General features: G+C 47.7%; 1 protein-coding gene across 1 annotated transcript in view; it reads right to left on the reverse strand.

Moving 5' to 3' along the window:
* The window catches only part of LOC147430469 (insulin-degrading enzyme-like 1, peroxisomal), a 211,002-nt gene that overhangs the window by 14,183 nt on the left and 168,941 nt on the right, over positions 1-27,878 (reverse strand). Inside the window, exon 19 of the mRNA XM_086493095.1 lies at positions 13,647-13,751. Within this exon, the coding sequence (XP_086349221.1) occupies positions 13,647-13,751 (105 nt within the window). The remainder of the gene's footprint in view (positions 1-13,646; positions 13,752-27,878) is intronic.

The following is a 27,878-nucleotide window of genomic DNA, read 5'->3' on the forward strand; positions in this document are numbered from 1 at the left end:
ACATCGGTGCTCCATCCTCTACACCTCCATGCAGGAGTGTGCCAGAGAATGAGCCCTTGGCTCATATTTAAAGGCCCTTGGCCTATGAAAAGCAGTTACATGAAAAGCTTCAAACTCAAAAGCATCTGGTCCCAAAAGCACTAGCGCCAAAAGCTACCAGCACATTTTGCGGAAATCCGTATAGTTGCCACATCAGCATGTCAGTGCGTTTTATGGGAATCCGTACAATTGCCATGCCAGCACTATCAACGCGAAATTCGGGGCTGCTGTACGGTCCTGCCATGTCTTGAGCTCTCCACGCAATTCCTTTGTGTGTGTGTGAGTGGATCTTGCTTTATTTTATCTTTAAGTCCCCTTGGCCCCCATCGGATGGGGTCCCATAAGTTGGTGGGACTCTTCTTTAAATTAGGCCACTAGCTAAGACATCCACCACTGCATGGCACTGCCTTTGAGAAAAACAACGGCTTGAAAAATCCTTGATTCTTCTCTTGCAACAAGTGATCTTTATGGCTTATGCCCTGTAAGATAGAGCCATGAAGACGAGTTCACGCTCGATGCGCGATGAAGTAAGAGTGGGAGTGGCTAATAAGTCCGGGCTCGGGACACAAAGGTTCTTTAATAAACTTCAATGTACTTTCTCTGTCTGCTCTTTGGTAGGATTGGTATGCTTTGAGAAAAGCACAAGCTTGAAACTCTGATACCACTACCACGGGACGGGCACCACGTGCCAACAAAAAAGAACAAACTGAACAACTTTAAGCACTTCAAATAACAATTGAACTGAAAGAGATGCACGACACGAGATGGGGAGTAGTGGTGTTCCACCCCAAGAGAGCACTGGCCCCAAGCGTTGGGCGCCCCTTTTGGTATTTCTTTATATTGCTTCAACTCAGTACAACGCCTGTAACAAACTTGGACACTCCAAGTCAAGATTCTACTGCGACACAACAAAGATTCACTTCAAAACAGTTCACAGTTCACAATTGATTTGACACGGCCTGGCGGAGTTCCGTGCCTAGAGATATTGGCCCCAAAGACTGGCGCCCCTTTTGGTATTTTGTATTAATCTGAGTTCAAAGTACAAGGGAGTGGGAGAATTCTCACTCTCAGACTCTGCGTCCAGATGCTCTGCAGAGTGGGAGCCCCGCCCACGCTTATAAAGGTTTACAAGGGATGCCCAAAAGCAGAGTCCCAAAATCAAAAGCCCTTAGGCTTTTAAAAATAAAGTACTTGTCTCATAAACTTCATAAAAATAAAGCAAAGCTTCAAAAAGCTTCTCCCTAAACATTGCGTAGGATTTCCTTGCTTTTTCCCAGCGCAAAATTGAGAATCCGTACAATGTTGCTTTTTTTTGTACGCTCTGCCACGTCAGCATCCGCTTTTTCCGCCGGATTTTGTGCCACAACTCACGGGTCTGCCACGTTAGCTTTGCAGCACGTTTTGCGGGATTCTGTAGCCAACAATGTGTGTGTGTATTTGGGTTGTCACGTCACTAGTTTGTGACTTACCCCCCTTTGAAAGCATTGTAATCGCCCTCGATTACGCCTGCAAAACAGACAGAAGCCATAAACTATCTTAGCAGACACTGACTGTTAGTACCGACGCACTAGGAATACACATCTAGCACATGTACCAATCGACAGTCACATCACAGGACATCACATGACAAATCACATTCAAAATTCATTAAGATCTCAGACCACGATTAATCGGCAACGTATTTAGCAATCGCATCTAGATCCACTCGCGACCTCATAGATGCCCGATTAACTAATCCTTATTGCAATCACGTCTATCGAGATCTTTCAGACAGAAATGTTGCAGTCATTTCGTCTATTAGTTCCTGCAGTTAGACAAGTCAAGAACAAATCAGTATCATATTATCGGGAACTCTAGTTCATAAAGTCATACAGTAGAATACTATCAACTCACAGTATCCCTGAAACTCAAAAGAGACATCAGTGACTTTAGTATCAAAAATCGCGGCAATCTGTTGACAAAGGAGTGGAGCGACTCCCCTCTTCTGGATACCCGCTGCACCAACTTCTGCCCAGCTGAGTTCGGGGCTCAATTTGGAAAAGACTATGCTAAACCAAATGCTTCAAGATTAAGGTTCACAATCTGAGGAGTATCTGCCAGGTCCTCCTACTCCATCCACTTCGCATCCAATGCGGGATAGTTCTTGAATTTAACCAAGAACCGCCTTATCTTTTTACCTTTTACCTTTCTATCCTCATGTGCCAATATCTGTTTTGGAACGAGTATCTCCTCGTTTTCCTCCATTTCGGGTTGCTCATCTGGCTCCCCATCACCGGGCACATCGCCTTTAAAAGGCTTCAGGAGATTCACATGAAAAGCATTGTGAATCCTCCAAGTATTGGGCAGCTTCACTCGAAAGGAGACATCGTTTATCTTTTCGGAAATCTGGAAAGGTCTATAGTATCTCATGCTAAGCTTTAGAAAAAGCCGCTCCTTTCCCTTTTTCTTTCTCAAGCGTGCCTTCTGAAAACGTAAGAGCACCCAATCGTTCTCCTTTAATTTCAAATCGTGACGATATCAATCTGCTGCCTTTTTCCGTCTTTCTTGAGATTCCTCCAAAGCCTTCCGGACCAAGTCCAAGTCCCTCGTGAATTGGTCGGCTTCAAAAGAAAATCTTATCTTTCGTATTAAGCAAGGGTGGACCTTCATAGCAAATTCAATAATCTCAAATGGCACCTTCCCCATCAAAGAGTTGATCGCATTATTGTAGGCATATTCCACCAAAGGTAAAAACCTTTAGTCCTCTAATCCAACGAAGAAGACTTCAACAAATCCAGTACGACTGAATTTGCAATCTCAGATTGCCCAACCGTCTGTGGGTGGAGAGATGACGAGAACTGCAACCGCGTGCCAATGTTCTCCCAAATAGCCTTCCAAAACAAACTCGTGAATCTGGGGTCTTTGTCCGAGACAATTGTCGCAGGCATACCATGTAACTTGAAGATCTGGGCCACAAACAATCTCACTAAGTGATCTGGCTTGACTATCTTCTTCAATGGAATGAAATGAGCTTGCTTGCTAAATCTGTCAATAACAATCCAGATACCATCGTGGCCACTTTGTGTTCTTGGGAGATCAAAAACAAAATCCATTGCAATACTTTCCCACGGACGGGTGGGATGGGTAAAGGCTGTAACAATCCCTGTGTTGTATGCCTGTCAAACTTGACCTTCTGGCATACCAAGCAACTGCGTACAAAATTGTCCACATCCTTCTTGAGTCTCGGCCAAAAGAAGTATCTCTCCACACCTTACAAGGTGGTAGCAATGCCGCGATGACCCGTAAATGGTGGACAGTAACATTTAGTTAAAACCTTTTCCCTCGACGGCTGTGTAATGCACAACATCGTTTTCTTCATCAAGTAGCCATCTCAAATAAAATATCCCGCTACTACCTCCCCATTCCGTATCCGAGTGAAAATATATGCAAAATTTGTATCTGTGGCGTACTGATCGACCATATCCTCGAAGCTCCTATGATGTATCGCGGAAATAGCCTGAACCATCGGCTTCCGGGACAAAGCATTCGCCACCAAGTTCTTCTGTCCCTTCACATGGACAATCCGGAAGTGAAATTGTGACAAGATGTTCGCCCACCGCATCTACTTTTCCGATAGCTGCTATGACAAGAAGTAGCGTAAACTCTGGTGATCTGTGAAGACCGTAAAATCGGCTCCAAGTAGGTAATGTCACACTGAGTAAGAGCATGGATAACCGCCAAAAGCTCTTTCTCATATATCTGTGCTATCAATACCGGCCTTGAGAACAATCGGCTCTCGTAGGCAATAACATGGCCTTCTTGTATTAAGAATGCACCTAGACTACGACCACAAGCATCACAATATACTTCAAATGACTTCTGCAAATCCGACAAAGTCAAAACTGGTCCCGTAGTCAATTTCTCTTTCAATGTCTGAAAGGCACCTCTGTGGGTCCCCACGAGAAAAGGACTCCTTTTGTGTCAAGATATGCAAAGGGGAAGCAACCTCTGCAAACTTTCTAATGAACCACCGGTAGTAAGAACATAAGCCCAAGAAGCTTCTAACTTCATGGGCATTCTTTAAATCGAGCCAATCACAGATGGTCTCTATCTTGGCCGGGTCCATTTGCAATCTTGTTGCCGAGACGATGTGTCCCAAAAAGTGTATCTCGGGTAGGAAAAAATCACTTTTCTTTGCATTAATCACCAACTTGGGATCTCATAATGCCTGAAAGACCTGTAGCAGATGTTCACTATGTTCTACCTCATCCTTGGAGAAGACAATAATTTCATCAAAGAAAGTGCCCACAAAAGATCTATACTCTCTAAAAATCCTGTCCATCATTCGGTTAATACTAGTTTGGTACCAAAACATGACACTTTAGTGTCCTTTTTTTACAAATTTAGTTTAAATGCTACTTGCATCAAACGGTGTATATAAGAAAACCCTCTTAATATTCTTAAATATGTTAGCTAGAGGGTCTTTGAAAATATAACCTTGCATTTTAGAAGCTATCATGGTCAAGAAATATACTCATCAAGTGGACCCCCATAAGACTGCGATTGATGCTTTGAAGGAATCAACTTTAGAAGCTCAAGAAAAAATGAAGCGACCTTGTAGAAAATTGTACATAACTTTTCTACAATTGTGCTATAGATAATTGCAAGTTTTATGTGCAAAAAAATTTATTTGAGAGTATATAAAATAATGGGAGTTTCTACGTGTTTGATATGGCCATTTCAAGTATATCATTGTATGCATAGAAAAAATATGTTTTTGATGTGTTTTTGAGTTTCAGAAAGTGATACATTGCTTACCCTCTCCAATGAGGACTCAAGGTGGCAAGTAGGAGTGCTTTGGTAAGAAACAATTTTTGGATCAGTTCAAACATTCAAAACTACGCATGCAAAATTTTGATATTCTAATTCTTGAGACATAAGTATTCAAAACCTCAAATAACTTCACACTTTCCACACATATCAACTAAATGTATCAAAGTGCATGGTATGGATACAAATGGGATACCTAAAACCTTGGTTTCAATATTTTTTTTTTGTTTTCGAGAAAAAGATCCTTCTATTAGTTACTGAAACTGCCCATAGGGCTACAACAACCATGGTGGGAGACTCTCCCAATGAAAAAACCAGCATATGTACAATGGGGCTAAATCAAGAAATGGGGGGAGGGAAAAGCCACACAAGTGGTCGGTAATGCCATCGGAGTACACCCTGGACCATGGTGTAGAAAGGCCCAGGACGCCAGAGTCGAAGGAAAGCCTCTCTGCGCTCCCGCATGCGGTCGGAGCTGCCCTGTAGTCCCTCAAGCTGTCCTCTGAGAGTGTGGATCAGCTCTAACCAAAAGTTGCAAACAGTCTTTGCTGGTGGCACGGGGCGAGCCTCAAAGATGTGGAAGCAACGGGCCCGCCAGATGAACCAGAGTGTCAGGCCACTTATGAGCTCCCAACACTCCTCTCTCTCACTGCACCACTCCTGTGGAGTAAGCTCTGTAGCAAGCTGGAGTGTAGGTCGCCCCTCCTGCATCACTATCATCTTGCTGGTGGAAGATAGCTCAAACTGGAGTGCCGGGCCTGAGAGGGTGGACCAAGCCGCTGCTCCCCAAGTGTATTGTCGAGCCGTGGAGAGAGCAGGCATGAGCCGAAGAACTCGTAGCCATAGCTGCTGGGCCGATCCCAAAGACAGTGACGCTGACTCTCCACAAAGTGGTCACAAGCTACACATGCGGCCGAGAGACCACTATGCACTAGCCAACTCCCGACTGCTGTAGCTCTCTGTGCGACCAACCACTGAAACAAAGTGACTCGCCTCGGCTGTCTGGAGTCCCACAACCTCTCCCAAAAAACTGCCAAGAACTCAACTGTCAGACCCTCCTCCTGCCAGTGAGGTGCTGCAGCCGGGCGGGCCTCTCTTTGTGCTGCTAGTATATGACGTCCCAGTCGAACAGTGTACTGAAAGAATGGGACTCCTGGGTGGTTTGCAGAAGAGAAGGGATCCCTCCATAGCCACTCACCAGGATCCCACTGTACTTGTACCAGTGGACAACACTCCCAAGCCCACAGCCTCCAGTATCCAGTCTCAAGAGCTGCTGGGTCAGGGTCTATGACACAGGTCCTCCCACAGATGCCCACTACTTGGATCCTCTGAAAACAACACTCTGCTACTTGCGGGGCCTCTACTGCAACTCGCTGAAGGCGTCCCCCACCCTGAAGCTCGAAGAAAAGGGCTGGGACAGTCTCTGAGCAGGCCCTAACTGAGATGAGAACCTCCAGTCATGTGAAGGCCCATCCACCGGGGTGCTACTGGCTCGAGGGGCGTGAGCCACTCAGCTGGAACTGACTTTGAGATGTCCTGGCACATGCTCTGCACTCCTCTCATGCCCTGTAGTTGAAGACCCTGCACCTCCTCTGACAAACCTGTGAACTCTAGCCAGTCACCTAAAGAGCGCGTTGGACCTGCTGCCATGGGACCCCAGGAAACATGAGGCTGACTACCAACCAAGTGGCCTCTCTGAGTGCTAACTAGGGGGTTCCAGACGAGGGGATGCCGTAGGCGCTCCTCCGGGCACGTAGGCTGTCTCTGCTCCAAGCCACGCTGCAAGTGCTCCCAAGATCGAAGCAAACTCACAGCGAAGCGGTCCTCCAGTCTCTTGCTCAGACCAACTCTGCGCATCTCCGTAAAGATCCACCTGGTCGAAGGTTGCCAAGGGCCTTCTGCCTGAGGCACCCTAGCACGAAGCCGCTGTAGCAAGAACTCCTTCCAGGGCTCCTTACCTGGAAGAAGTCCTCTGACGATGAAGGGCTCTGCTCTGCTGTGCTGGATCAATGATCCCAAGCCCTCCCTGTGAACAAGGAAGAGTGATGACCTGCCAAGCCACCTTGGCTCGGGCTATCTGAGTGTCACGACCTGACCAAAGGAAGTTCCTGATCAGCCTCTCTACATGGCTGATACAAGAACTCGAGAAGATCCAGCAAAAAGTGATGTACCGCATATTCGCTAACAACACCTGGTTGGCAACTACTACTCTGCCAGCCAAAGAAAGCCGTGTTGAGCTCCACTGTAACAACTTTCTCCTGACGGACAAGAGAAGGGGAGCAATCTGTTGCTCGGGAGACAAGTCCAAACCAACTTGACAGCCCAAGTACCGAACTGCAGTCCCTGGGGGAATCCACCTAAAACCCTCTCCTGGCATCCAATTTGGCACAGGAGCATTACCAACCGAGAAAGCCACTGTCTTTCTCCAGTTGATCAGTGCGCCCGATGCACAACAGAAGGTCTCCAAAGCCTGCTCACACCTGTGGAGGTTGGCCTCCAGGCCATGTAAGTACAAGGCTGAGTCGTCGGCAAACTCAGCGTCCAGTAGCTCATCTCCCCGAATAGGGAGTGCTAAGCCCCGTAGCCCAACCTGCTGCGACACCAAAAACCTACTCATCGCCTCCGCATAGAACAGAAAGAGGAAAGGGGCAAGAGGACAGCCCTGTCTGACCGAGCGTGTAAGCATGAAGCGATCACCTCTCCCTCCTGCCAAGAGTACTTGACTATGAGCCTGTCTGTACAAAGCTGACACCCCTCTGATCCAAGCATCTGAGAAGCCCATCCTGCGTAGAGTGCCCTCTAGAAAGTCCCAGTCAACTTTGTCGTATGCCTTCTCAAAATCGAGAAGAAGAATCACGAGGTCCTCACCACGGAGCCGTGCCAGGGAAGAAGCCTCCCAAAAGGTAAAGATGTTGTCAAGGATACTGCGTTCCTTGACAAACCCTGTCTGAGTCCCATGTATAAGGCTCTCCAGAAGTGGCTGAATCCTGAAACTCAAAGCCTTGGCAAGAATTTTGTAGGCTGAGTTGAGGATGGTGATGGGGCGCCACTGTCGAAGCTCATCCAAGGAGCCACCCTCCTTGAGAATGAGGTAGATCAGGCCCTCACTCATGCTGTCAGGCATCACTCCTGTGTGCAGAATGTACTGAAAAGCACTGCAGAGATCTAGGCCAAGCAGGTCCCAGTACTCCAAGAAAAAACTGAGAGTCAACCCATCACCTGGACAACTACCACGGGGGAGGGCCCTAAGAGCCGTGTGCAGCTCCTCAAGCCTCTGATGCATCTCCTCAGTCACAAGACAAGGCATCTGTGCCTAAACCTGCTCCCTGCATGCATCCTGACGCTCTGACTGGGACTCTGCAAACAGTAACTCATGGTAAAAGTCAGTAGCAACTGCACGCATATCCACGGGCTCAGAAGCAACTGACCCATTGGGCCTCCTCAACTGACTGACCTTGGAATGCGAGTGCCGAGGTCCCACTGCCTCAAAGAAAGCACGAGTCACTCTGTTGCCCACCTTCGCATGCCAAGGTCCCACTGCCTCAAAGAAAGCACAAATCACTCTGTTGCCCACCTGGGTCCACTGAGATGCCTGTCGGTGGAAAGACGGGCTATCTTCGAGGCTGGCTTGGATGGGGAGTAATCTGCATCCGAGCGTCCTCTAGATAGGTGTGACTGCAACGAATGCTTGGTCCAAGCCCAAGCAGAGCGAGCCGTACGTAAAGCAACCTCCTCTGTCCAGGAGTCCTCATGAATGTATACATAGCATGGCAAGCACTGTGTATACACAATGTGTCTACATCCTGCTGAGTCTGGGGTGTCACCGCAAACTTGGCCAATGGCCACAAAGTCTGAAGCATATCTGTAACTCCTAGTTCTCCCATGTGGTGAGAGAACTCTAGGACCTGTGTGTGTAACCATCCCAACACTGAGTCGAGAGTCCACTTTGTTTGGTCTCTGCCGCAGAGGGGGAAGGAGAAGCCAACTGCTGAGTCCAAAGCCTCTGTCCCCCTAGCGGCAAGGAACAAAACATGGACCCTGAAGCAGGCTGCCTCATGGTCTGCTGAGGGGTTGCCGAGAAAACGAGTAAAGCAGTAGTCGAAGAAGTCCCATCGGCGATAGATGTCAATGCTCGTCAGACCACGAGGGATAGCTGCAAGGGAAGATGTCTGTACCTGCAGAGGGGGCCGCAGGAAAGGCTGTCCCTCTCTCGCTAAGCGACTCGTGGCAAAGGCGCTGCCAAGAGATCTCCTAGCCGCAGGAGAAGGCCCTGCCCTCTGGGTCGACTGTGGAACTGAAGCAGGAGGAGGGGGGGGGGAGCGGTGGAGAAGAGAGGTGGCAGGGAGCAATAGAGGTAAGAGGGTCGGGGGGAAGAGGCGGGGGGGAGGATGAGGAAGAGGGAGCGAACTCTGGGGGGGGGGAGGGGCTGTCGAGGGTGAAGCTGGGGTAGGGGCTGGGACAGGGACCTCATCCTGCTCTAGAGGACCAAAACGGTTCCCCGTGGGAACCCACTGCTGCTGAGTAGGCGCCTGAGGACCACTCTGAGTGCCAGGCTGATGCTGTGGCCCCTGTCCTCGTCTACCATGGACCTGCTGCCATCCCTCCTCCGCTGGAGCCCTAGTCTCAGAGGGTGGCTCGGCCTGTGTGCGCTGTCTCTGGCTGTGTCTGTTGGCCAGCCCTTGCAGGCTGGGGCTGAGGCTATGGTGTAGGTCGAGGCCTCCTCCGTGGAAAGGCCTTTGCTAGATGGCCCATCTGTCGACAAATGAAGCACTGGTTCGGGAAGCCCGAATACTCACTCTGTCTGAACCAAGCCCCACTCACCCGAGGCAGAAGAATAACCTTTGGGAGCATATGAGTGTCTCTAACCAAAACGCGAATTGAGGGAATGCCAGCCGCCTTGGCAGCTACTGAGGCTGCCGTGCGAGGTGTCTCCAGGACAGTCCCAATGGCAGAGCCTATCCTGGACAATAGTGGTAAGTACTCCCTCCGCAAACCCGGAAAGCAGACAGAGATGGGGATGTCTGCCTCCTCTACTAGAACATCCGAAGCAGGTTCAAAACCATGTCTCCACTATCGAAAGTGGGCACGTATTGCTCGGATGGTCAGTGGACTCATGGCGATGACCTTGGACGCCATCTCGGAGGTCTCAAACTCGATCTGATAGTAACCTCGTCCGAGTATCTGTACGTCCAAGATCTTGCCCACCTCTGCGAGAAGGCGGACCAAGGGATTTCGAGGAGGACGTCACAACCTCCCAAGGGCATTATGTAGAAGTCCTTGTGCCCTAAACACCCCTGACATTGCAAACGAAAATTGCCAGGTATCGGTGTAATGGCATCATCCCATCCGGGTGCCGCTAGAACTACCTCCGCCAGTGGCCTCAGCCTGTCGGGCGTAATTCCAAATCGAGCCGCCAATTCAAGTGAAAAGAAGTTGGTCGTGGCTCCTCCGTCAAAGAAAATGAGGGCTTCCTGATCTTTCACTTTGCCTAAGTGCGGCAAAGTTTTGTACTTTCGTTCATCTGATTCGGTTCAGGCCCCATGCAAAGTGGTACCAGTTCTGATTTCATCTGCCTTTTCTGCCACATTCCTCTAGTGCTCTAGAGCTCTCTAGCCTGTCTTCAGTCTATTCTTGCTGTGCCTTTTTGGGGCACTTTGTGGAGATGTGCGCATGTTCCCCGCATCCAAAACACTTCTCTTTATTGAGATAGATAACCCTTTCTCTCAAAGTGTCGGAAACGTGTATCATTCTTTTCTTTGTTCTGGGAACTCTTTCTCTTTCTACTTTCATTGTGAGAGGTCTGTTGGGTTCTCTGAGTCAAGATCTCATCAGTGGGGTAAGTCAAATTTCCCGAATGTATCGCAAAAACCCTGTTTCACATGATCCATCAATTCTTCAAACAAGCAGTACTCTCGGATATCTGTAGGAAGTCCGCAACAAAACCACTCAATCTGTTCCTTAAACAAGACCTTCCTAAATGAAGAGGCTGGTAGAAAAGAGTTCCAAAATCTCTCGCAATAAGCGTCCAAAGAATCTCCCTTGATCATTTAAAGATGATTCCAAGCAGTTCGTATATCTCTTTCGTACTCCCGAGTTAGCCAAGAAGAAAGAAAAAGCCTTTCAACCATTTAACCGGAGCTTCCTTTCTCAGTAGAAGAGTGAACCACCATCTTTGAGCATCTCGGAAAGGATTCAAATCGAGTGTCCACCTTTAAATTCTTTTACTTTCTTACTTTTATCTTCGAGGAAGTCATATTGGTTGGCTTTATAAAAAAGTTTCTTCTTTGCATAAAACATGTGATCGTCGGAGTCCGAAGTATCAGAGGATGAGTCCTCGGTAGAATTGTCAAAAATTGAGCGAAATCTAGGCTTCTTTGCCTTTTTCTTGCCCTTTCCGAAGATTTGCTTTTTTTGCTTCGCTTGTCCATGTCTTTCAACGAGTACAAGTTCTCCTTTTCTGCACTCGTCTGTCTTTTTGGCTTTACTCCCTACCTGAGAGAAGCAATGGCCACACGTCGTCTCTAGTAAATCTTATCAATCTAGTAATTCTTCAGGCGTATCACCAATCTCGGGTCCTTGGAGTACTTAATCAATCTGGTCACACATATGCCAATCTGTAGTTGACGTTTGTACTCCTTTTCTAGCAAACTTGTCCGAAAAAAAAAGCCCAAATATTCATTCTTTTCTTCAGCTCCCGCGCCAGATCTTCAACTTTTCTTTGCCTTCCCACTGAGAGGTGTCATCTCTGTGAGATTCTTCACCAGAACCCATGTGTAATTTGAGATTTTTAATGGCTTTATGCCCTGTAAGACAGAGCGATGAAAACGGGAGCGTGCCCGATGCGCGATGTATTAAGGGTGGGAGTGGCTAATAAGTCCGGGGTCGGGACACGAAGATTCTTTCCCAAAAGCTGTGTGCACTGTAAAAAGGATTGAATCCTCCGTAGAAGAATCTTTCTGCGCTCTGATACCACTGTAACAAACTTGGACACTCCAAGCCAAGGTTCTACCGTGACACAACAAAGATTCACTTCGAAAACAAGAGTTGGCAAATTTGCCACATTTCACCTTAAAAGGGTGTTTCCCTACTAATGGGTCACCTGAATTTATCATTATGCCTGATAGTGTAGGGACATCTATATCCCACAAAATGCAGAATCTATTAGTATTCGCATCCAACCTGGGAGGACAAACCACTTTGTCCAACTTGGCAGCCATAAGCAGAAGAAAGTGACGCCATGTACGAGGAAAGTCCACCACCTTCACCCATACTGGACATTTATGCCGAATGAGACTCTGAAAGTCCTTTGTGAGAGCCCATGGCAATAAACGTGTCATTTGCGTGATGAAAAACAGCGGCGACATTTCAAGCAGGCCCTCCTTAGCCGCACTGGCGGCCAACAAAACCTCATAAAATCCTCGAGCTCCAAAATAAACCCCACGAACCGCTTGGCGTTTCAACATGAAATCCACCCATTGTCCCACATCTTGTGCAGTAGGCATTTTGCCAAGAAAGAAAAGTATAACCACATTTAGCGCATGTTGGGCAACAGGATCCATTAATTGCTGAACAGGAATGACAACTTCTTTCTCAGGTTCCGTACCCTCCCAGGCCCTACATGCATCTTCAAAATCTTCATGTAAGCATTTCTTGATGAGGGCCATTGGATCATATGATGAAGAGTCCATCGCTTTGCGTCTTTTGTAGATGCAGGGGATGTTTGTCATGAAACTTGAATACGCTGATTTTTCCTAAGCTATCTTGCCCTGTACCAACTTTCTGTTCTTCTACTACTTTCTATGAGAACTCAAAGGCACTCACTGTACAGCTTTAGGGGAAAACTCTACTGAACACTCACCCTCCCACACACACACACACACACCCCCTCACACACACCTTTTAAAAAAAAAAAAACCTAAGCAAACGAGCTGTACAAAGGGCTGAAAGACTGTGCAATGACATTACTGCAGAGAGAGAACCTGCTGGCTGGGGTCTGCAGAATGTTGCGCTGGGCTGAAGAGAAGATGTCGAGAAAACCTGGTCGCATTAGGGTTTCGCAGGCGAAGCGCGCAGCAACTCGACGCGCAGCAGCACACACAGGATGACGCAGTAGGGTTTTTTCAGGTGCAGACAGAACGCGACAGGGTGTAGGGGCAGCCCGTCTTCACACAGGTTCGTCCTCTCACCTCCATGAGTTCGCACACTGTACACCCACACCCACACCCACCCCCCCACCCCACCCCACCCCGCACCCACACACATACACACACTTTCTCCTTCCTTATCTATGTTTACACATCATCATGTCACAACTAAAAATAGCACATTCATTTCTAGAGCTCCATCCCTTTCATCACTTTCTCCTTCCCCATCTATGTTAACACCATCCTCATGTCACGACTTAGGGATTTTTCATGGTAGCACATTCATTCTGTACCTTTTGCCATTCTCTTAGATATTCAGAGGACAGGTTGATCCCCCGCCCCAAACTTCCCCCACCCCGTGCATCTATACTTCCTGGGATCTTTGCCCCTGAACAGGGCCTACCCACAGTTCGGAACTGGATGGAGCCAGCCAGATACATGCTTTCATGATTGTACTCCCTCAACATATAGTTTTCATACACCCACAGTTTGGGACCAGATGAAGCCAGCCAGATACATGCTTTCATGATTGTACTCCCTCAAAATATATTTTTCATACCCCTAGATCTAGAGCTCTATCCCTTTATAATCTCACACAGGGCTATAATCGAATTTACTTACTCAAAATAATTATAAAAGCATTTCATGTTGTACCTTCACTACCAAGAAACGGTCTTCTATTACTTGGAACTTGATGATCCTGTCAATTATTGTATCCAAAAGAGAAGTAATTTTATGGTTGTAGCCTGACACGGACACCTGCAATACAATTATGTAAAAAAATTTCATCTCACATTTAGAAAGCACAAATTCTGCATCAAACAGTCGACAAGCAGAAAATTTTAGATATTTCTAAAACCATCCATAAGATCTTCGCTAAAACTTTATTGGATGTGGCTCTGTGCTTCTAGATAGCTGTATGAACAACAGGATCTACATATGCGTTGAACAATGCACCTTCTAATCCTTCAGGCATCTACAAAGCTACCAAATTCATCCCTAAATCATTCAATGCTATATGGAGGTAAGACAAAACCTTGACATCATTTGACAACTGCCAACAGAACTATAAAGGTGACCCATAATCCTCTTTGCTAAGACATCTTAAGGACACGATCTCACAATGCAAAAAGTGTTCATTCGCATTGATCTTATGCTCAAAGGAGTCCTCATTCCATGCCGTTTGGAGTTATTCCAGGACCAATTCAAAATTTGTCTCTGAATCTACATTATTGAAGTTCGCTTGCCTAGAATTTGATTCCTAGAATTAAGCTCACATGCACCACTGAGCACTCCTATGAACAAACATGGATAACCTCAGGACACCAGCTCGCTGCTGCTGCTTCATCCTCCAGCTGCCTCCCCTCCCCCTTGTGCACCTTCCACCTGCTTGCCCTCGCTCGCAGCCCCCCGTCTCCACTTGTGCGTGCTCCCCAGCTGCCCGCTGCCGCCCCCGCCTCATCGTCCTGCTCGCCCAACTTCAGTCCCCCCCCCCCCCCCCCCCACTGGCCATCCGAGCAATTAGGGCTCATTTTCGACAGTGGTGTTGATGGAGCAAGAGACAGTGTGCGCACACTCACACACCTTAACACCACAAGGAACCCCCTTCTTCTTTACCTCACACAAGGCCACTCAAGAGTTCAATGAGAAAACCTCCCCACACTGAACTCAAGCTCCAAACTTTTCGAACTACAAGCCGTTCCCTACCCACATACACTGCGAAGGGAGTCGAGTTGATCAAAGCTTAGAATCATAGTCGATAGCCACCAAAACACACAAGAAGGATCATCAAACACACCAAAAATCTAGTCACAAGAAGGCCCCTCTCAAACCATTGCAAAAGCAACACAAAAATCCACTCTATTGGACTCATTGGTGTAGCCTCAACCCCAATGGCACGGATATAGGGTTAGATTGTCTTGTAGAAAACCATACCTTCTTCCCTCAACTCCTCGCATACACACATCCATGGAAACCTTAAAACTTCCATAGACTCTCCCTAGAGAAAAATTGAAGAGAAAAAACCTTCATTCACTCCACACATTCAAAAGCAGGAAGCGAACAAGTGGGGACAACACAGGACCACTTATAAAAACCCTACTCCTTACACAAAAAGAGGTGAAAGTGCTTATTTCTTATAGCAAGAGCAGCCCCCCCCCCCCCCCCCCCTCCCGCCCCAAGCAGCTGAGGGTGCAACTTCCCCCTTTGAGTTAGTCCCTCAATGGTTGACCAGCTTTGACATTAGCGGACGGGCCATGGGATTTTTTTAACTACGACTTTACACTCTTCCTTAGCGACCCATCTTTTGACATTGAGGCAGCTTGGTTTAGGGTACATGTTCTTTTTTTGGAAGCCAAAGGAGTAGATGCGTTGGGCATAGCTGTTGGTTTCTCATTTCTGTTGTGTGGCATGCACCACAAAGAGTGGACTATGCGTATAGTGCTAGATTGGCTCCATGTTCAGCTCTTGAATTCTCTCATCACACGTGGGACTTGGGAGAGATAGACTTGGTACAGACCCTATGGCCACTGGCCAAGTTCTCTGTGTTGCCACCTAATGCAGCTCGATGCAGACACATTGTGATGTATTTCTTTGAAAACACCCAAAGCACGCCTTGCTATGTACATATACATGAGGATTCCTCGACAAAGGATGTAGCTCTACAGATTGCATGCTCATCTTGGACAGACACTCTAGGCACACCTATCTTGGGGTCGCTTGGATGGATGAGGACTACTCCCCATCCAAGCCGGCCTCGAAGATAGCACGCTTGGCTGCTGCGGTAGCTATAGTCTTCTCTCAATGACCCCATGAAGATTGTCTCACGAAATGTACAAGGACCGCGGGGCTGTCATGGAATGTACAGGGACGGGGGGAAGAGAAGAAGGGGGGGGTGGGGGGGCAAGTTTATGTAGCAGAGAGGTCAGTTGAAGCAAGAGTAACACAGCTGCCTTGTTGGGGGCAAAATTGATATGCTCATGATTCATGAGCACCATCTATGTGAGAGCCGTATTCGGCAATCTAATCAGGCATGTGCGGGCTCAGGATAGTTTCTCCTGCAATCACTGTGATCGTAGTGTGTGTGTGAAAAAATTGACGCACGCTGTGTCTAAAGCCCCTGCGCAAAGGTTTCCCTACACGCTCTGTCTGGCTGCAAGCTCCACGCTAGTAACCTCCGGCGCGAACTGCGTCTCTGTGTGGACTGTGCCCTGCATAGCCTGTGTAATTGCGGGACCTGCATCAGCAAGCTCGTTGGTCCGTCAACACCTGCCCTTTACGGTTTCCGTATGCTGTTGCTGGTCTGCTTCAGAGCGTGTGTGTGTGTGTGTGTGTGTGTGTGTGTGTGTGTGTGTGTGTTGAGGAGAGCAATTCAGGTTTGACGCTTACTGTAGCACAGACAGTGTTTGATTATCACTTTGCTTTGGTGCAGTTCATATTCAGTAAATAGACTTGCGTACAGAGAACTTTTCGGATACAATGTTGTTGTCAGCAGTACAAAACGTTGAGCTCTCAGTGTATGTCCGATTCAGTTGTGCCCTTTATAAGCTCATACAAACGCAGAAAACAGATGGCACCTGAGTTTTCGGAAATGGGTGAGATCCGAGCTTGTTTATCAGAAGATTTTGATGGTGCTCGGAACGCTTGGGAGGAGCAAGAACCTGCTACTGAAGTGCTCATTCCTGTTCAAGCTTTGATGGACCCAGTGGCGCACTATGCTTTAAATGCAATTATTCTGTTCTTCCTGGGCAAAGATACCTACTGCACAAGATGTGGGTCAGTGGGTAGACCTTCTTCTTAAACGCCAGGCGGTTCGAGGTGTTTACTTCGGTGACAGAGGATTCTATGAAGTTTTGTTGGTAGACACTGATGCACGTAATATGTTGCCTGAGTTGTCTCCGTTGTTCTTTAGTACTCAGATGACACAGGTATTGCCGTGGGCCCTTACCAAGGACTATCAAAGTCTAATCCGTCATAAGTGCTCGGTATGGGTGGAAATTCTTGATTTCCGAGGCACTTGGCGTCACTTTCTTTCTATGCTTGCCTCACGTTTGGGGAAAGTAATTTGTCCTCCTAAGCTTGATGCCAATACAAATCGCTTTTGTGTGCTTTGGATACGGATGTTCCCACCCCTGAAGGTATTACTGTCAATTCGGGAGACCCACTCATTGCGAAATGCCCTTTTAAGCTTAGATGGGAAAAATTTGCAAATTCATGTTTTCGCTGTGGAAAATTTGGACACATGCAATCTGAATGTTCTGAGCCTACTTTGCAACCCCCTCCTTTAACTGTTCCTCAGCTTGTGGTTTCTACTAAGAGGGAAGTCCCTCATCCCAAATCTGCCGCTGCTGTGGCTTCTGTGCTGCCTGATGTTTTATCTGTGGATAAAGGCAAGGTCAAACCTACTGATTCTCCCAATCCTCAGAGAAAAGGAAAGTCTGTCTCTATTCCTGAAACCAAAAACAAGGGGAAATAGGTGGACTCGGCGGATGGATCTCCTTGGGTGAATCCCAAGAAAACTGTTAAGATGCATTCGCAGCTCTCCTCTCGTAATTGTGTACCTCCTGAAGTGAAATCTGTGGGGCAGAAACCTCTTCCCTGTAATGATAATCGCACTCTTGCTGATGCATGGAATGAGGTGGTGCACTCTTACAAAGATGCCGTGGTTCATGGTACTTCTCAATCACTTGCAGGCCTTGTTGCCTCTGAGATAGGCATGCAGAATACTGTGGTTGAGTCATGGGCTGCTGATGTTCATGTGCTTATGTGCACGTTAACTTAGTCCCTTCCTTACTTTGCCTATGTACATATGTCTTCAATGCATAGTTGTGTTAAATGCATTTCATATAATGTGCGTGGGTTATGTAACCCTGACAAATGGAGATTAACCTCACACTATGTACATACATGTATTGCAGACATTGTGGTTTTGCAAGAGCACAATCAACATGAATATGCTCGGCAATGCTCGTACTTTGCAGGATACTGGATAGCATATGTTGGTTTGTCGAATTTTTTGAGTGTTTTGATCATGGTTAGGAATAAGTTGCAGCCAGTTCTGGCATACAATGATTCAAAGAGTTGTTGGATGGTGGTCCAATGTATGATCAATGGTCAGATTTATGAATTTTGTGGTGTCTATGCGTATACAGCCTTGGGACAACGAGCTACTTTGTGGCATGAGATATCTTCTTATCCATGGCTTTCCAATGCCCTGCTTTGTGGTGATTTTAACAATGCACCCACTTTATCGGATAATACCATAGGACATTCCCACATGATGAGCATAGAATTGCAAGCCTGGAAAAATCTTGCTGCATGCACACAGATGTTGGATTTGTGGACCCTCTTGCATCCTAATGTTTCGGGGTACATATTTCAACATAATGCCTTTTCTACATATCGTGCAAGATTAGATTGGTGGTATGTCCTCGGCATGCAACAATTTGATAAGTCTGTATGCAAAATGCGCATAGACCACTTTGGCCTTGGAGGCGGATTTTACAAAAATGAATTGCACTCGGCATTGCTTGCTCTTGGCAGATGGCGTTCGCCTGGTTAGGACGGGCTCACTATGGAAATTTTTTATCTCCTTTTGGGAGCCTTTGAAAGAACCTTTGCTTTACATGATGAACATTCCATGGGCGAAGCAGTGTTTGCCGATGTCTTGGAAAGAGGGTTTGTTGTGAAGTTATTGCCCAAACAAGCACTTTGTGAGCAATTCTCGCATTTGGCGGCCGATAACCCTTGTGTCAGTTATTTATAAAATCTTGGCTAAAATCATTGTGAACCGTATCAAGGAACCTCTTATGGTTGGTATCCATTCCGCGCAGTATGGCTTTATTCCTCCTCGCCAGATTTTGGATAATTTGGCTAATGTATTGATTGGAATGGAATATGCAAAGCATTCCCAGCAAGATGTCCTTGTGATGCAGGTAGACATTGAAAAGGCTTTCGACACGGTACAATGGGATTTCATTGCTGCCACGATGGGGGCCCTTGGATTTGGTCCTAAGATGGTCAATGTGGTATACTTCTTGTATGCTCGCAGTACATCTTCACGTCTCCTTGATGGGGAGCTGACAGAACCTTGGCCTCTTGGATGCTTTGTGAGACAGGGTTGCCCGCTTAGCGCCTTGTTGTATGGCATTGCCACCCACCCCTTGTTACTGTATTTGGATCATTTGATTTCGCTTGGTTGTCTTCATGGTTGCAATTACCGAATGGCAAAGACTTCGTAGGGCAGGCCTATGCTGATGATTTGTTGTTCATACCCCGCAATAACCAGGATTATGTGCGTTAAATTATGCAGACATTGGATACATTTGGCCTGGCAGCAGGCCTTAAGGTTAACTTTCAGAAATCCAAACTCTTGCCTCTGGATGTTTGTGACTGGCATCATCTGCTATGGCCTAGTGAGATTCTTGATCCACATGTGGTGGTCAGGCACTTAGGATACCCTATCGGCTGGCAAGTAACCAATACACAGCAAATTGATTGGGTTATGCAACGATTGAATGTCAAATTGCACTATTGGAAACTGTGTACATGGCCGCTACATGTTCGACTTCGTATTGTGCAAAGTATCATGATGGCATATGTTCAATTTTACTTGCTGTTGTTGCACTGGCCTCACTCTCGTCTCTCATTGCTTATGTCTAATATTGTATCTCACTTGTTGTGCACTAGTTCTCATAAGAAAGGCCTCCGTTTGTTAGCAATGCAGAAACTTTGCACTCGTCTTGGGGGGCTGAATATTTTGGACCTTCGACGCCATGCATTGGCAAGAAAGGCTATATGTTGTTACCTCCTCTTGTGCGACAATCTCAGCCATGGACAGTTATGGTTGATGATCTATGTCGGCACGCTACCACTCCCGCTTTTGGTCGTTGGCAGACTTCCCTTTGGGAGATTGTGTTTGGCAAGATGGATGGTTATGTTCTTGGTTGCTTATTCACCTCTGCCTTGCTCTCCGCTTGGCAAGATGTTACAGACCATCTCTACTGGCATGACAAGCAGCAAGTAGATGGGAATTCCTTGCGTTTGGAAAGCATTCATTGGAGTAAGGTGTTCTCTCTTACCCTTGTTGATCAATCGCCTCGTCAAGCCTACTTCCTCTCTGGTCGTGGCATATGCACAGTGGATGATGTGGTGGATTCATCTGGGAATTTGCTTACTTTTTCTCAAGCAGCAGCACGCTTTGGGTTGGACATGCATTATCGTCGGATTTGGAGCCTGCTCCAGCATATGCTGGCTGATTTCCTCCCTATTCCGTCGCTGGCAGGTGGCTGTCGTATGCAGGATTGGACTTTATGGCACACTCCTATGGGTGCGATTTCTGCCTGACATATCTAAGCTTCTCTTGTGCAAGACTCTTGGCTGGCTGATAAATGTAATACGCTCTGGGCTTTGCACAAATCTGAACAACGGTGGAGACAGGCTCTCACTGCGATTTGGAAGTCTCACTTGCCTCTTAAGGAGCGTCTGTTTCTTTCGCGTTGTTTGTTGGGAGTTCTTCCGGTTGGAACTCTCCTATAAGCGCGTCACATTAGCTCCTCTCGTTGTGTCAGCTGCTCCGTTGCTGATGAGAATGTCAGACATCTGCTTTGGGATTGTCGCTGCACCAAGACATTCCTTCGATGCGTTTCTACTTGTATGAATCTTCGATTTCACTCGATGGTTTTCGACAAATGTTTCTACTTTTTGGCATTCAACGTTTTGCCATCTTTTTCGCATGGGTCAAGTTTTGGTCGCTGTGGTCTCTGTGGCACCATCGCAATTTCTATATGTTTCACCGTCCGGAGGTGGATCCTTTTCCATCCTTCAAGATTTCGTTGAGGCAATCGTTACATTTTGCCTTTAACACTGGGGACATATCCCTAGAAATCTTGCAACTCTTCTATGTTTGCTTCTAGCGATTTTACATCGCAGAACACTGTTGTGTTTGTAGCAGGCTACAGTGTCACTTTCACAGGACACAATTAGTTCAGTTGGTCTGACCTGGTTCACACTGGACGGACTCTCTGGGCTGGGCAATGACACGTGGCAGGGATACAGACGGTGGTCTATTGGACATCGTGGCCAGGTCACCACCACCACCACTAAGTTTGGAGATAGACTTAGATGGCTGACATTTATGAGCCGTTGGTGGCTCTTTATGGGGGTACATGTGAGTAGTAGTTGTTGGGTCAGGATTAACACCTTCTTCATATATGGTCCTGGGTCGTCGTCTTGGTAGCAGAGTCTCTACACAGCACGTCTTCACCATCCCTGCACATCTGAGCCTCGACACCCCATTGTACCTGTGAGTCCTGGGCTGGAGCTGAGTGTGCTGCCACGCCAGAGTCTGTATCAATTCTTTGAGATAGTCGAGTCATATGTTCTGGTCTGCTGTTGTGTCTCTGTGAGCTCAGTTGTTGTCTATTGTTTCCTTGTTTTCAGTCTATTTTGAGTGAGATTGTCATGCACATTGCACTGAGGAGCACCCACTGTAGAGAGCACAACGCACTATCCGCGCTACAGGTGCTCTCATTTTGGCGATCACGGTGGGACCTCAACTAAAGTCTCACTCTCTGTTGAGGTGCAAATCGAGAATCGAGGATCTAGCTGGGTTTTACCTAGCTTCGCCTTGCCAGTGCAGCCTGCTAGTTTGTCTTGGACAGCTTACTCTAGCTGACCCAACTCTCGTCCTGATCTAGTCCTTCCTCGTCTGGTCTAGTCCTTCCTCGTCCCTGGTCCAACTAGTCCTCATCCCTGGTCTAGTCCTTCCTCGTCCCTGGTCCAGCCAGGTGGTCCAGTCGATCGCCTTGGTCTAGTGGCGATTGGACCAGTTTTCACAGCAAGTTACAACAAGTAGAAGGTCTTCGTGCCCAAGGCTTGTGTGGCTTTTGGTTACTGCATGACACACATACAAGGCAGTCAAAAGAGCGACAAAGCCCACTACTCAGTCCTTTGAAGCACTACCACAGGAAACGTCAACCCTTCGTGCCAAGTAGAAGTCTACCAGCTCAAGTACCCCTACCTTCCCCTACAGCTACCTCCATTCTCTCAACAAGTTCTACACCTCCCGAGTCCTCAGTCACCCGAATAAATAAACTTCTTATCCCCTGTGTTACAGCAAGCTCTAGTGCAACAAGCTCTTGCACAAACAGCCATGGAGGAGCTCACAAGCGTTCTAGCTAAGGTGAATATTAAGTTTCTGACTTTCAAGGGTCTCTCCTCAGCGGATACTGACGACCATGCCCGGAGGTTTGTTTCTCTCTGCAGAGGTCGTGGCCTCAACCGAGAAGATGCGTACTTAGTACTCTTCCCATCTACCTTGGATGGTTTAGCAGACAAGTGGTACAGTCAGTTTACAGAGAACCACTTTACAACTTGGACCACTTTACGACAACAGTTTTGTGCAACGTTCAGGCCAGGCGACAACCAGGAAAAGGTTTTGGACGAGTTGGCCAACCTGGTGCTCCAGCCAGAGGAGACTTTTGCAGAACTCATGACTAAAACCAAGTCTCTGGTTGCCAAGCTTCCTCAGCAACCAGGGGAATTTATGGTCAAGAAGTGGGTGGAGAAGGCTCTTCCCAAAACTTCCCACCAAAAACTCTGAGAGAGTCTCCAACTCGACGCCACTCTGGAGGAGTTTGTCACGGCTGCTACTAGGATAGAGGGAGCTAGGAAGCTGTTCACCAACTCTCCTCAGGTAGAGACCCCTTCACTGTTTTTGGAAATTCCTTCTGATCCTTTAACTTCTTTACGCATGGAACTGGAAGCCCTAAAGTTACAGCGAGCTCTTCAAGAGGAGAGGTCCTTCTCTCTTAGACAGGAGAAGCCTCCACATCACGAGGCAATGGAACAGATCAAGCGCGAGCTAGAAGAGCTCAAGTCTCAGCAGGAGACTAAGGCTATGGTTTGGTGTAGCTCATGCCGCTCTCCAGGGCACCCTCCATAGGAATGCCTCCTTCGGGTTTATTGCCACTTCTGTGAAAAGTCTGGACACGAGGACAAGGACTTCTACTACCTCAAGGGATTGCGACAAATACAACAAAGTCTTGGTCCTACTCTTCAACAAGGGCCAGCACCTGTCCAACATGGTTTCTCCATGTGGCCATCCACACCATATGCCACCTTTACTAACAGACCCTCCTATGCAAGGTATGCAAAGTACTTTTCCGTCTCAGAGCTTTTATCATACCCATGCTCCCTCATCACCTCAAAACTTCTATCCCTCCACCTCCAACTCCATGCACCAAGAGCAAGGACCACCTCACCCTTCGACTCGCCCATTGAATCGGCCCATTTTGTGCTACAGATGCAGGGAATATGGGCATTACCAAAGCAAATGCCCCCTGCCAGAAGGGTCCCCTCCCTACCGTCATTGCCCTGAAATGAAGGATCACTATAGTAAGGATTGCCCTAAAATTCGTGCATCCACGGCTTCGAACCCAAGTCAAAGCCAAAATGAGTTTGCCTTTCCCAAGCTCAATTTGATAGCAGACCGTTCCTCAGCCGCCCCCTTCTACCCACGTGGTTACCCCTCAAAATAAGCTGCAGCTGGTAGAGGAGCCATCGGGTGTCCTCACTCGGGCCCAGAGAGCAGCTCTCGGTCTTAGCATTCCAGCAAGTTCAACTCCCCCACACATTCTCACACTAGTGGATACCCTGCCTTCGGCTGTTGACAAGCCATCCCCCAGTGCCATGAAAGAATCCAAATCGTTGCTCTCCGACATTGATGAAGCTTTCTTCGAAGCAGTTTCCGATCTACAGAAGATCAAGGTACCAGAGAAACCACTAGTAGAACAAGAAAAGCTTAGAGCAGAGACGGTCTTGAAGAACCCCTTCCAACAAGTGTCCCTCTATGACATGCTGCAACTAGATGCGAGTTTAAGAAGCGACACCCTTGCTGTTATTCAGTCACTTTACCCCGGAGCAGGTCCTAGTGGCGGGCACCTCCAAGTGCGACCATCAGAGTCCTATATGATATCCAATCCAGCTGCTCCACTAACTGATTATAGAAGCCCTCGCCTGACAGTGTCCGTTTTGGGTCGGCAATTCTCAGGAGTGATAGTAGATGGTGGATCTGGCATCAACCTGATGCCCGAGTTCACTATGTTAGCTCTAGGTCTACAGCCTACTCGCCTTGCTCCCTTCACAGTTACATTGGCCGACCAGCGGACAGTCTACCCAGTGGACATAGTGGACAATGTGCCTCTGCAGGTACAAGACTTTACTTGTAACTTGGATTTTATTGTGGTTTGTCTTCCCCAGGTTGAGGGCGGATTTCCCTTGCTCATTGGAAGACCATGGTTGCGACACACTAAAGCACTTCATGACTGGGGAAACGATGCAATGTGGATACATACTTCTGGCTCCCCGATGCAACCCATTCTCTTAGAAGGAGGTATGGATCCCGTGGTGCAGCAAGTTTCTTTGTCAATGGAAACCAACCCTGAACAAGAACAGCCTACTACACCTGAAGGGTCAGACGAAGATCTGTTGGAGTGGTTGGAAGCTACCAAATCTATGCCCTGTTATGGAGTCTCTATTCACTCCTTGCCTAGAGGTACACTCTCTTCCAATGTTTCCAAAGTAACTAAACCTAATGAGCCACCTGAGACAGCTCAAAGATTGAAGGTCATAGAAGCTACTCCTGATACGCCCTTGGTGAAAGTCTTTGAATTTGACGAGCCTATGAAGAATCATAGAAACGGGAAAGAATCTCCTCTACAGGAGTTACCCCCCCCTCAAACATCAGCCCCATTGGTGTCTGCTTCTCCAACAAGAACAAACCTATCATCTGTGTCTAGTGAACGCCCTTCACAGAGCATGTCCTTGATAATTTCCCTACTCATTATAGTTGTCTGCTCCCTCCTCGCCTCTATCTACTCCTATCCCCTCAACCCTACCCTACCCTCCCCCTCCCCAACTCGTTCCCCTTCCCCTCCCAAACTAGTCTCTCCTCCTCCCCAATTCGTCCCCCTACCCCCTCCCTAACTTGCCCCTCTCCCTCCCCCCCCCCCCCCCCCCTCCCAAACCAACTCGTCGCCCTCCCCTCCCAAATTCGTCCCCCTTCCCCTCCCAAACTAGTCCCCCCCCCCCCCTGCCCAATTCGTCCCTCTACCCCTCCCCAACTCGTCCCCCAACCTCCTCACTACTCGCCCCCTACCCAATTCGTCCCCCTTCCCCTCCCAAATTCGTCCCCCTTCCCCTCCCAAACTAGTCCCTCCCCCTCCCCAATTTGTCCCTCTACCCCCTCACTACTCGCCTCCTACCCAATTCGTCCCCACCCCCTCCCTTGCCCTCGCCCCTACCCACCCAATCTCCCCCCTCGCCCCTATCTAGCCCTCCCCACCCCTCTCAGCCTCAACCAGTTTTTCCCCCACCCCGCATGATCAGCCCATTAGCATACTGCATAATCAGCATAATCGTTTCCTTGTGGCGCTCAAGCATTCGCTTGGTTGCCATCCTATTGCTGTGAAGGCTTTTTGTTCTGCCATCATGATGGAGCTTAACCTTATTGGCGGTGTTACTCGGGCTTATGGTCATCCCTCTTTTCGAGAAGAGTGTTGTTGCAAAAAGTGTGGCAAGGTTCATCTGCAACTGCAAGCATGGACCAGGTCATTTTCCTCTCACTATGGTTATGGAGGATAAAGATGCGCTGGAATCAAACTAAGCTTATCTCTTTGCTGTAGAGCCTTATCCTCATTCTGTTTCTCCAATTGGGATTCTTGGACTATGCAATCATACTAGGTTCCTGCCTTTTTAAAGGCTTAAGGCATTTGCAAGCAGTGCGTGTTTTTAACTCCACTTTTGAGGCATGTAAGGTCATGGGCGTTGCACCTGCTTCAGGAAAGATGTACGGATGCAGTACCTAGTGGTTTTCTTTCACAGTTTTTTCAGTATTCCTTTCACCGAGACGGTGAGTGGTCTTGTCGCGGGCAACCTGTAGATAGCAGACTACAGTGTCACTTTCACAGGACACAGTTAGTACAGTTGGTCTGACCTAGTTACACTGGACGGACTCTCTGTGCTGGGCAGTGACACGTGGCACGGATACGGACGGTGGTCTACTGGACATCATGGCCAGGTCACCACCACCACTCAGTTTGCAGATAGACTTAGATGGCTGACATTTATGAGCCGTTGGTGGCTCTTTATGGGGCTACATGTGAATAGTAGCTGTTGCGTCAGGATTATCATCTTCTTCATATACGGTCCTGGGTGGTCGTTTAGGTAGCGGAGTCTATACACAGCACGTCTTCACCATCCTTGCACATCTGAGCCTCGACACCCCATTGTACCTGTGAGTCCTGGGTTGGAGCTAAGTGTGCTGCCATGCCAGAGTTTGTATTAGTTCTTTGAGATAGTCGAGTCATATGTTCTGGTCTGTTGTTGTGTCTCTGTGAGCTCAGTTGTTGTATATTGTTCCCTTGTTTTCAGTCTGTTTTGAGTGAGATTGTCACGCACATTGCACTGAGGAGCACCCATTGTAGAGAGCACGACACACTATCCGCGCTACAGTGTTCTTTCCCTTGTATCTGATCTTTTTGGTGGGTTTTCCTTGCTTTGAGGTTTCCCACTTGTAAATTAATCAAATCAGATTTACAAAAAAGTGTGTGTGTGTGTGTGTGTGTGTCCCTTGGGGAGGGTGGGGAGGGGGGGATACTTCACGGATTCACAAGTTCTATGTCAGAAAATAGCTTGGGTAGGCAGGGGGTTCAGTTTCCATTCTTGGAGGGCCTGCTTTCTCAGATAAAACTCCTATTATTATGACAGTAGCAAACAAGCAGAGAACTTTGTGGTCGAGTTTGCATATCCCTAAGAGGAGGACCAAATGTAACAAGATCGGCACGAGCTTGCTACTTGCCACTGTAGGGGAGCTCTTCATATAAAGGCTGCTCATTGGACTCAGGTGGAGGGAAAATTGCAATGGGTAGATGGCTCAATGGCCACTGAGTCAGGACGTGCACGCAGTGGCTACACAGTTTTATTAGAAGCCTCTAAACTGAGCCACAAATACAACGCTAGGATGTATGGAGAGAGAGGGTTGGGGGCAATGTTCCTGAGCAGGTTATGGAGTCAAAGCACCAGAGCTTGCAGAGCCCCTTTTCTCTGGAGGATTTAGAGAGGATCCTTCGTGCGCTCCCTCGGCGAAACTAACCAAGGGAGGATGGCTTGACATCAGCTTCTTTCTAGAGTATTGGGATGCCAAGGGTTGCTACATGCCTACTAGTGTATCATGGATACTATAGAGCTGCTAGAGAGCTTGACAGAGGGCCCGATCTACTTGATTTTCAAGGAGGGGGGCTCTTAGAATGATATTTGACAGTTGCAGCCTATCATGATTCTGAACTTGGGTTACAAAATTCTTGCCAAGGTTCTAAGTTTGAGAATTTAGCCACTCCTTGAGACACTAATACATGCTACTCAGATAGATTCTTTCAAGGAACGCAGCAACCTTGACAACATCTTCACGTTTTGGGAAGTAACTGCACTTGCTTGACTGCAAGACGGTAACTTGTGGTGCTTCTTGTCGTCAAAGAACGTGCCCACAAACGATCGGCACTCTCTGGAAATCTGTAACCGGCCTGTTCAATCCAAAAAGGGCGGTAGACTTTACTTCAAACCTTGATTTAGCTTTCACCCATTATTAGTCGTCTATTTTACCTGCGCTATAGTGACACAAGAGAGGGGAATGGGATACAGATGCTAGAATGCACCTGTATGAGAAGACCGACACCAGATTGGCCCCTAACTTAGGCGCCCCTTTCGGTATTTCTTTATTCTTTAAAAGAGGGAATAAATGCTGTGGATCCCTACAAGCTGCCCCGCACAAACTTGGCTGAATTTCAATTGTTCCGGCCTGATTTCGGTAGCATAACTGTACTAGGACCC

This window comes from Adiantum capillus-veneris, chromosome 21, assembly GCF_014529385.1.
Source record: "Adiantum capillus-veneris isolate H3 chromosome 21, ASM1452938v2, whole genome shotgun sequence".
NCBI lineage: Eukaryota > Viridiplantae > Streptophyta > Polypodiopsida > Polypodiales > Pteridaceae > Adiantum > Adiantum capillus-veneris.